General features: G+C 38.0%; 1 protein-coding gene across 3 annotated transcripts in view; it reads left to right on the forward strand.

Moving 5' to 3' along the window:
* The window catches only part of LOC121294828 (1-aminocyclopropane-1-carboxylate synthase-like protein 1), a 56,657-nt gene extending 45,106 nt beyond the window's left edge, over window positions 1-11,551 (forward strand). For all 3 annotated transcript variants that reach the window (XM_041218939.1, XM_041218941.1, XM_041218940.1), the window contains 3 exons: window positions 4,887-5,029; window positions 7,407-7,560; window positions 10,829-11,551. In XM_041218939.1, coding sequence (XP_041074873.1) covers window positions 4,887-5,029; window positions 7,407-7,560; window positions 10,829-11,235 — 704 coding nt within the window. In that variant the 3' untranslated portion in view covers window positions 11,236-11,551. The remainder of the gene's footprint in view (window positions 1-4,886; window positions 5,030-7,406; window positions 7,561-10,828) is intronic.
* The last annotated feature ends 305 nt before the right edge of the window (window positions 11,552-11,856 follow it).

Genomic DNA, 11,856 nt, shown 5'->3' on the forward strand with positions numbered 1-11,856 from the left:
GTCACAAGGTAGTTATACTGCATCAGCAAGGTCTCTCCCAGGCAGAAATTTCAAGGCAGACAGGGGTTTCCAGATGTGCTGTCCAAGCTCCTTTGAAGAAGCACAAAGAAACGGGCAACGTTGAGGACCGTAGACGCAGTGGTCGGCCAAGGAAACTTACTGCAGCAGGTGAAAGACACATCATGCTTACTTCCCTTCGCAATCGGAAGATGTCCAGCAGTGCCATCAGCTCAGAATTGGCAGAAAACAGTAGGACCCTGGTACACCCATCTACTGTCCGGAGAAGTCTGATTAGAAGTGGCCTTTATGGAAGATTTGTGGCCAAAAAGCCATACCTCCAACGTGGAAACAAGGCCAAGTGACTCAACTATGCACGAAAACACAGGAGCTGGGGTGCAGAAACATGTAACAGGCAACAGTGAAGCATGGTGGAGGTTCTTTGCAAGTTTGGGGCTGCATTTCTGCAAATGGAGTTGGGGATTTGGTCAGAATTAATGGTCTCCTCAATGCTGAGAAGTACAGGCAGATACTTATCCATCATGCAATACCATCAGGAAGGCATCTGATTGGTCCCAAATTTATTCTGCAGCATGACAATGACCCCAAACATACAGCGAAAGTCATTAAGAACTATCTTCAGCATAAAGAAGGACAAGGAGTCCTAGAAGTGATGGTATGGCTCCCACAGAGCCCTGATCTCAACATAATCGAGTCTGTCTGGGATTACATGAAGAGAGAGAAGCAACTGAGGCTGCCTAAATCCACAAAAGAACTGTGGTTAGTTCTCCAAGATGTTTGGGCCAACCTACCTGCCGAGTTCCTTCAAAACTGTGTGCAAGTGTACCTAGAAGAATTTATGCTGTTTTGAACGCAAAGGGTGGTCACACCAAATATTGATTTGATGTAGATTTTTCTTCTGTTCACTCACTTTGCATTTTGTTAATTGATAAATATAAACTATTAACATGTCTATTTTTGAAAGCATTCTTTTACAGCATTTTTTCACACCTGCCTAAAACTTTTGCACATACTGTTTATATATTATATATATATATATATATATATATATATATATATATATATATATATATATATATATATATATATATATATATATATATATATACACACAGTGCCTATAGAAAGTCTACACCCCCTTGAACTTTTTTTCACATTTTGTTGTGTTAGTGCCTCAGAGTTTCATGTATATAAATGGGGATTTTTTTTCCCCCACTTAACTACACACCATAATCCACACTGTTAAGGGGGGAAAAAATTTTAGTGAAAAAAAAAAAAAAAAAAAATTTAAAATTATAAAACTGAAAGCTCTGTCAAGTTCCTTGGGGAGCGTTGATGGACAGCAATCTTCAAGTCTTGCCACAAATTTTCGATGGGATTTAGGTCGGTGCTCTGACTGGGCCACTCGAGGACATTTCCCTTTTTGTTCCTTAGCCACTCCAGTGTAGCTTTGGCTGTGTGCTTTGGGTTGTTGTCATGCCGAAAGGTGAACTTCCGTCCAAGTTTCAGCTTTCTTGCAGAAAGCAGCAGGTTTTCCTCAAGGACTTCTCTGTACTTTGCTCCATTCATTTTCCCTTCTATCCCAGTCCCCGCCAATGAGAAACATCCTCAAAACATGATGCTGCTACCACCGTGCTTCACAGTAGGGATGGTATTCTTTGGCTGATGCGCTGTGTTGGGGTGCGCCAAACATAACGCTTTGCATTTAGGCCAAAAACTTCCAATTTAGTTTCGTTAGACCACAAAGCTTTTTGCCACATGGCAACAGAATCTCCTGAGTGTTTTTTTGTATACTTCAAATGGGATTCAAGGTATGCTTTCTTGAGTAATGGCTTCCTTCTTGCCACCCTACCATACAGGCCAGATTTGTGGAGTGCTTGGGATATTGTTATCACATGCACACTTTGACCAGTCTTGGCCATACAAGCCTGTAGCTCCTGCAAAGCTGCCATTGGCCTCTTGGTAGCCTGTCTAATCAGTCTACTTCTTGCTCAGTCATACAGTTTGGAGGGACGGCCTGATCTAGGCAGGGTCTTGGTGGTGCCATATATATTCCACTTCTTAATAAGTGTCTTGACTGTGCTCCAAGGTATATTCAAGGCCTTTGACATTTTTTATACCCATCCCCTGATCTGTGCCTTTCAACAACGTTGTCCCGGAGTTCTTTTGAAAGTGCCTTGTTGCTCATGGTTGAGTCTTTGCTTTGAAATGCACTACCCAGCAGGGGGAACCTACAGGAACTGCTGAATTTATCCTGAAATAATCAGAATCACTACAATTTAACACAGATGGAGGCCACTTACCATGGTGTGTGATTTTGAAGGTGATTGGTAACACCTGAGCTAATTTAGGATTGCTATTACAGGGGGGGGGGGTGGACACTTATCCACTCAAGCTATTTATTTTTAATGAATTTTCTACAAATTTCTAGAATTTTTTTTTTCACTTGGAAGTTGTGGGGTAGGATGTGTAGATAAATGAAAAAAAAAAAAAAAAAAGCATTTTACGTAAGCTTAAGGTTGGATATTTCCGTTGTTTTCTACTGTTGTAAACTTTCCACACCCATCTAAGTATAGATATATATATATATATATATATATATATATATATATATATATATATATATATTATATATATATATATATATATATATATACACACAGTACCAGTCAAAAGTTTGAGTATACCTGCTTGAAACCAGGTTTTTCATGATTATCTATGCTTTTAACTGTATAAACATGTCTATAAACGCTTAATATTTCATTATACGAGACGTGTACTTATATAAGCTGATAATCATAAATGAATTCCATTCAAAAATGTCATTTTTGAATGAAAATGTACATCTTGTTAATTTCAATGAAATGGGCCTCTAAAGCAAGGGGATTTCAGTCTGAAACCCAAGTCAGTTAAAAGTCTGAAATATGTATAACACGGTGTTAGAACACTGGCCTAAGTATAAAAGTCTGTAATTACTTTAAGAAACGAAGGTCAATCTTTAAGACAAATCACAAGAGCTTTGCTAGTGTCTGTAACTGCTGTGGCCAAGACCATCAAACGATTTGAAGAAACTGCACTCATGAGGACCGAGCAAGGTCAGGCAGGCCAAGGGTGACCTCAGAATCAGAGAACAAGTTCATTCGAGTCACAAGTCTGCCAAACCGGCAATTAACTGCCCCTGAAATACAAGCTCAGCTAAATGCTACTAGAAGCACAGATGTTTCAACATCAACTGTTCAGAGGAGATTGCGTGAAGCTGGCCTAACTGGAAGAATTGCTGCAAAGAAACCATTGTTAAGAGAGCTGAATAAGAGGAAGAGACTTGCCTGGGCTAAAAAACACTGAAACTGGACGTTTGAGGAGTGGAAGTCGTATTTGTAAGACGCAGAGAGGGTGAGCGCATGAGTTGAGGTAGTGTCCCATGGTCTGGGGTTGCTTTGCTGGTGACAGAGTTGGTGATCTTTACCAAGTCCATGGCAAGCTCAACCAGCATCGCTAAGATAGCATACTTCAGAGGCATGCCATTTCATCAGGATTACGGCTAGTTGGGCAGTCCTTCATTCTTCAGCAAGATAATGACCCGAAACACACCTCAAAGTTGTGCAAGAACCATAGGGCGAAGAAGGGAAGTGAAGGACAACTCAATCTAATGACCTGGCCTGCCCAGTCTCCAGACCTCAATCCCATAGAACTTGTATGGGACGAAAAGTCAAAGCAAAGCTACCCACAGGTGCCCTACATCTCCGGGAATTGCTGCAGAAGAGCTGGGAAGACATGTCAGGTGATTTCCTGCTGAAACTTGTTAACCGAATTCCATGTGTTTGTGAGGCTGTTATTAAGGCAAAGGGTGGCTATTTTGAGGAGTCCAAGATCCAGAGATTTTAAAGCAATTTTTCAATCTCTGTTAAAAGTTAAAAGTATTTGTAACTATCTTATATCATATATATATATATATATATATATATATATATATATATATATATATATATATATATACACAATGATACACATACAGTACTGTGCAAAAGTTTTAGGCAGGTGCATGCTATTTTGAAGGCAAAGGGTGGTCACACCAAATATTGATTTGATGTAGATTTTTCTTCTGTTCACTCACTTTGCATTTAGTTAAGTGAGAAATATAATCTATTAACATGTCTATTTTTGAAAGCATTCTTACTTTACAGCATTTTTTCACACCTGCCTAAAAACTTTTGCACAGTACTACATATATATATGCGTGGGGATTTGACGAGTGAGACTGTGAGAGACAGAGTGAAAGGCCAAGAGAGTGCTTACCCAGCATATTAACACCCCTCTTATGCTCACAAATGATTGGCCAGCTGTCAGATCTTTCACTTTCCCACTGGCTACTCACTCGCCTTCAATTGTCATGCAGAATACCATGAACAGCCTCTGCTTGCTTATGATTGGACAGCTTCTTAAAACTTGGCAGATATTTGACTTTCCTATTGGTTAAACTTACTGAAACAGACAAAGTTTATGCCCCACCGAGCTAACTTATGATTGGGCTACCACAGAGAAAATGCAGATATTCAATTGGTTGATCTTATCGCAGTGGCCCTTCAGAAAAAATAATAGTATAACCATGGGAAAAGCATGGGAAAACTGCACAATTCCCATGGTAATCTTTTCGAAGGATGTATGCCCAGTCTAATGGGATTCAAGTTACAGGACACAGGTTCAGAAGAATTGATTCTTCTGAACCCCATTGAGTTTAACATGTGAACTTTGTTTAAGATTCAGAACTGTAAATTACAAAAGCAGTGATTCCTTGTGCATGACTATGTATCTTTGTTATTAATAATCCAGCTTTCATGTGAGGAGACTGTGATCTTTTCCCCACACAGACTGGATTAACCAGGTGTACCTGCAGACAAACCGGGACCGCTTGAAGGCATCACGCCAGTACATAACCAGCGAGCTGAACTCGCTCAATATCCCCTATCTCGACCGGCCAGCTGGGTTCTACATCTGGGCAGATTTCAGAAAGGTAACCACCAATCTCTTCAGTAAGGGGGATTTAGAGAAGGCACTGCTCCGTGACTGGAGAGATTTTATTTTATTGTATTTATCTGCTTATCAAATCGTATTAGACACTGAAAGGTGCTGAATTTAGAGATACAGTACTATAATAAAATTAATTCAATGAGAAATGTTTTGACATGTCTTCAAACCTGAAGACTGTACCACGTATTGTCATTGAGACAGGAGTTCAGTTTCCTCAACCCTAAAGGGGACTCATTATAATCAAAACAATGTCTTGCTTTGACCGTCGGAGAGAACGTGCCCTTCAGAGTTTCTTTATCAGGATGTTGTTGCTTGACTTTCTACTTATCTTTTTACATAGATCTATACCTGTTACTCATACAATATCTGTGCTTTGCTGTTTTTGCATGTGTATTATTGAGAATTCTAAAATTCATGGTCCAAACTAAGTGGTATGATTGGTTGCTCGTGATCACATGACCGTGCTGTAATTTTTAGCTATGGTTTGAAACACCCATATTATAAGTAAGGTCCTGCGTTTTACGCAACCTGTTTTTTTCAATTTTAATTCAGTTGCTGTCCCCTAGATGTCCCTGCAGCCACTCCAATTATAGTAATCAAATTCACAATTAAGAAATCAACACATTACGCTTTGACTAATTTAAAAAATAAAAGCTAATTATGATGAGTATAAATGGTAATTGAATAAATTGCGTTAAAAGAAAAATTGAGAGACCTAAGGAGTCAAAGACATCACAATCAAAAAGCATTTCGTTCAGCGAAAGCACGCAACAGTATCCACCTGGTGTTCTGTACACCAGTCGGTATAATTTATGTTGCTCAACTTACAATTTATGTTTGGATCACACTCGAAAGTCAACAATAGACCGACATTTATCATCGGAAAACGAAAGGCTGAGATGGCATCCTCGAGTAAAAAACATAAGGGGAACGAAAATTATGAACGCTGACAAGATGTTATTTTTGATTTGACAGAGGCATTTGTTTGTGCTAATATTCCCCTGAAAAACATTGATAATCCCAAATTACTTGCATTTCTGAACAAATATGTAATAAATGCAAGAGCAATTCCTACAGCAGGTCAACTGAGAAAGGAATATTTACCCCAAATTGCTGAGTTGCACAAGATGAAAGTTGTACAACGGGTAAAGATGTCTGACAGTGTATATGTAGTTACTGACGAGTCTACAAATGCGAAAGATCAGTATGTTTTGCATATTTAGTTTGTTCTCCAAGGACTATCGAATACCTTCGAGCTGAAAATGATATTAGCCGATACAGTTAATCTGCACTTTGTGAATTACTCATCTCTCTCTAATTGCGACGCATGCCAAGGGAGTGGTGGATCTGATTCAGTGGTTTGAAAGCCATGAAGTGAGAGTCCATCAAACATATAATAAAGTTGCAGAATTAATCAATACATAACGAGCAATAGCACAAGAGGTATACAGCACAGACCCTGCAATAAACAAACTATGTAAAAACCTTCCATGACGTTTCTGAAAAACTGACTAATTACTACAACCCGGATCAATGCAAAAAGAAACCTAGTTTTTTTCAACCAGCTGATAACTTACTGATGGCAGTAAGGATCTTTGACTCACAAGAAATGTGTAGTTTGGATCTGGAAGCCCTCCCATTATATTCTGCTCCAGGATTTGATGCTGACTGTAAATCAGAAATGGACAAATACCTACCATTAGCAAAAGAAAACGGCAGTAGAATGACTCTGAATGAATTTTAGATTAAAGCTGAAGAATTATTTCCCAATTTAACACGAAAGGCTAAAATATATGTTTTACCAATTCTGTAGATGCTGAAAGAAGTGTTTCTTCTTATGGCCAAGTTTTTTACAGAACAACGTCAACCTATGAAAGAAGGCAGGGGTAACCAACTGACGATGCTTAAGTTTAATAGCAGTATTTAATGCATGGGGCATTTTCTTTTATGAAACTGTAAGTGACACTTAATGTGCTGCTTGCAAACAATCTTGCATTTATTATTATTATTATTATTATTATTATTATTATTATTATTATTATTATTATTATATATTTGTAATATATATGTTACATCATTGATGTTATGATTTCAGTATTATATATAAATTGTTCTGGGAATCAGTGCTGTTTTTTTAATATTTTGTTGACAAATGATGTGTTTCTACTAGTAAATTGAAACATTTAAATGATTTATTTACACATTCTAAGAAATTATTTTGAATAAGGCATATTAATAATAAAGGGATGCATGACTAAATAAATGTCCGGAGCTGCTGCTGTCATTCATTGGTGCAGCCATAAATAATGATCTTGGTATTCAGCCTGGTAAACAAGAAGTTTCACTTTCCTGTGCTTCAGTACCTCAGGGAAGAAACATTTGAGGAGGAGATCGCTCTCTGGCGCCAGTTTCTCAGCAACAAGGTCCTGCTTAGCTGTGGTAAAGCATTCGAGTGCAGCAAGCCGGGCTGGTTCCGAATCATCTTCACAGACAAGACCTACCGGCTCCAGTTAGGTGAGTGTCTGCTGACTCCACACAGTCAGGATATAGTATTGCAACACAATCCAAACATTATGCATGTGATGGTGCCGCTGCACTACTTCTGTATGTGTAAGAAGATGCAGTTTTCTGTGACGTTCTACTCAAATTCCAGAAGGTATTCTCTTGAACCCGAAATCTCTTGTTTCTGGTTCGTTGTTCTATTGCAAAAAAAAGTGTGGAGGGCTGCTGAAAAAATAACATTGGGTTGCACTTTGTTAGCTCTCAAAAACAGCTGGTCTTCTTTCACTTGGTAGTACTTGTGCGATGCCCACTTTCACTTAGTAGTACTCTTACAATGCTCACACTTTTTAAAATGTAGTTACCAATCAATTTGCGCATTTGAAGGTCTCCTGTAATGATATTGACCGGGAAATAAGTTGATCGCGCAATCACAGTAATGCAAAAGTAAGGCGGGGTAACAGTTTGATTAATGGGGAGGTTCACTGCATGGCTTTTTATTTTTATCTGATTGTTTTATTTGCAAGACTGTGTATGTTGGTGTGTGTTCGTGCCACTATCTTTTCATATGATCTTTAAAATATCTTTTAATCGACTCTTTATATGGTAAATTGTTTTAAAACCCTTTTTTTAATGTTTCTGTAACAGTTGTCAATCAGATGTAGTTTATGCGTGATCGCGGAGATTTATTATATTAAATGACTTTACACGTGAAAATGTTGTCAATCTTTAATCAAAATTAAAATGTTTCAGTAATATAATCTAATGACATGCTGCATCCATAATATTAGTATGACAAGGTCGTGTTTTTACATTTTAATAATAGTATAGCTGTAACTTTACTACACTTTAGACGACGTGGCAAAACGTAGGCCTACCACTGCCAGCTTAAAAAAAAAACTTAAACTGAACTAAACTTGTACATAGAAAACAGAACCTTTTCAGATGTTTATTTTTTTTAGAATAGGTCATGTATACAAATAGATTTATGTGCAGGAATAAAACAAACTTCTTTAATTTGTTGTTGTTGTTGTTGTTGTTGTTGTTGTTGTTATTATTATTATTATTATTATTATTTATTATTATTATTATTATTATTTATTCATCTCTAGAAATGGCTGCACCTGTCTGTCTTTAAAAGGCAGAGTATACTTTTCTCAGTCAGTATTTCAACAGCATCACACTGGTAAAGACATTCCAAAATGAGGCGCTCCCAGGTTGGCAGTCAAACAGGTTTTATCACAGCTCCTGGACTAAAAGAGCATAAAAGAGTAACACCTTTGCAAATAAATACATTTCATCAATTTAAGGTTGTTTAAATTAGTTTGAAATTGCATCGGGTCAATATGACCCAAAACATAACAGCTATACCTAAATTCTGAGCATAATAGGAGGGTTAAGCATTAACATTTATTGTTACACGTACAATTTTGTTTATTTAAAAAAAAGGGTTGTGGTTTTTAAATTAGGGTAGGCTGAAAAAAATTAACCACAAATAGCCAGACGAAAGTGTTTCTTAGAAAGGAATTATGTCATGTACTCAGGTTGGGAATTAAAAAAAAAACTCTCTCATGCTGTTTGTACACAATACATTAACATAAATGCCATATTCTTTGTAAAAGTGACATTTGTATTCCTTGCAGTAATATATAGTATTACTAATAGATACTATTTGTGAGGAAGAGAGATCATACAGTGTATATATACATGATTTTAAATCATGATAATCACTTTAGTTCAATATACTGTATCTCTTTCTCATTATGTGTCTTACATGGTTGTTGCACTACAGGAATTTACCATTTTTAAAATCATGCTGATATACAGTAGCCTACATATACTGTATGATCTCTCTTTCTTACAATAGCTATCTTGGTTGGTACTGAACAACAGGTATTTACCACGGTTTAGCAAAGACGTTAACCCTTTACTTTTTATCTAATTCGTGTATTGTTTCTTCTGAAACTTGTAATTGAAGTGCATGCATGATAACCAGTCTCCTGTTCGTTTTCTGTTCTAATTACAGTATGTAAAACTAAATTAAACAACAAAGTGCATAATACAAAATAATAATAATAATGTATAAGCAACACTTTTGAAGTACGTCATGTGATTGATGTGCACCATGGCCTAGTTAGTAGTCGCAGCAGGAGCTCAATTTTTTCCATGACTGAAACTCATTGTTTAACTTTTGGAAATCGCTCACATACCTGTCCATACAGTACAGTGCTTCCCAACACAAGAACACCTCCAGAAATGCAAAATAACTTTAAATATGTAACACATTTTACTAGTTAACGTTTGTTACACAAACAGAAATACACATTAATATCACAGGCTACTTACAAATTTCATTTTAAGTTATGTGTTTGTTGCTAATATATATTACAGCAATGTTCACATTCCCTTATCTAGCATCATACTGTAGAATATATCCAATCTACTTATTAATATAAATTCATTTTAAACCTTTTTTTTTGTTAGGCTAATATATCTGATCTACAGCGATATTCACATTCTCTTATCTAGCTGTCGAAGACATCCGATCTACTCATTTATATAATTATACTTACAAAATTAATTTCAAATTATTTATTGTTTAATATATTCGATCAACTTATTTCCTAGGCTTGATCGAATTATTTCCTGGGATCGATCCACTTGCTTCCAGCATGGCCAACAAAGGTACCACAAAATATTCCTGTCAGGACAACTCAGGAAGTCAGCACCTCCGGTGACTTTTTAAAAGTAGAAAACGCTTATTCACTGCCAAACATGAGCTACTTTAGATGTGTAATGACTGCAGTATAGGATACTGACCTTAGGTTTAGGGTTTCGATGTTGGGAGAGGATTATTCGTTGTTTTATTAACAATAATCTGATAGCCAATCAGAGTGCAATGTCCTTACAGGAACATTTGGTGGCACCTTTGTAAGGACAGCTTATTTCCCAGCCTAACCTTGTGGACATTAGAAACAATGGATCCTCCCCTTTAAATTCTAGAGCTTCATCAACTTATTTCCTGATCATCTTATTTCCACAGCAGATTTACCAGGGGCCTGATCATTTCAATAATATATGTGAACAAGGGAAGTTCTGAAACCCAGGACTGGCTGCAGGGTTAGAGTGAGTATACAGCCCTGCTACTAGTCTGCCTCCATACAGCACAGATGTTAGTTAATGGCAGTTCATGTGGAGATATTCATGTGGAAACTCTTTATTGCGTTAACACCCAAATCAGAACCCCAGTTCTCTTGTGAACATTGTTTCTATTTCTATCTAGGAATGCAGAGACTAAGGGAAGTTCTGGATGATCGGAATCTAGATAACCAATTAGACGGCCTGAAAAAATTGAGCCAGTCAGAGGAAAAAAATAAACCCAGTTCGTCAGAAGACAGAAAGAAGCCTAGCCAATCCGAAGAGAGGAAAAGTCTTGGCAAATCGGAGGACAAGAGAACTGTTGTGCATTCAGGCCCTGATCATGCACTTGACTGCAGCAATGATGATATTGTGGAAGATGCCCTCCAATCAGCGCCCTCCATCGGAGGACTGGGCAGTCTCATTGGTGTTCTCAGGCAGCAGATCCACTCCTCTGATTGGCTGGAAAGGAACACCCCAGAATTGTTTGCGCATGAGAACCCAGAAGTGTTTGAGGTATTTAACAAACTCATAGAGAGGGCAAAAGAATGATATAAAAAAGAAAAGGGCAATTTTTATCCATATAGGGATATAAAGAACAGACGACTCCAGACTTTTAGTAACATCGAAATACTGCTCTGGAACAGACACATATTTTTAAGGTTGTATTACATACAGAATTATAGCTTTATGTACAGTGTTACTGGTTTTCAGTTGTAAACAATACAATTAAAAACACCATCTAATGGCAACATATCGAAGATGTACACACGCGTCCTTCAAAACGTTTGTCGTCAGCCGTCCGCTTCTTTTCACTCTGCAGGCCCGCCGTTGCAGCTACCCTCAGAGCTACAGCGTCGGAGGACCACGCAGCTCTGGGATGCTTGCACGCAGGCCCCCAGGTGCCTGGCCAGTCTACAGGGGTCACTAGTGCATGGTGAGCTGAGGACACCCTCGATGACCTAATCCCTCCCCACACCGGGTGGCGCTCGGCCAATTGTGCGCCTCCCCCTGGACCCAAACTGGTGACCTCCGGCTATAGGGAGCATCCTGCACTCCATCCGGAGTGCCTTTACTGGATGTGCGACTCGGAAGCCACCTGAAAGATTTTTTAGACTACAAACCTAACCTGCAGATATGTTATCAAAACTACTCCAAAAGGAAAGATGAACC

This window comes from Polyodon spathula, chromosome 19 (genome assembly GCF_017654505.1).
Source record: "Polyodon spathula isolate WHYD16114869_AA chromosome 19, ASM1765450v1, whole genome shotgun sequence".
Classification (NCBI taxonomy): Eukaryota; Metazoa; Chordata; class Actinopteri; order Acipenseriformes; family Polyodontidae; genus Polyodon; species Polyodon spathula.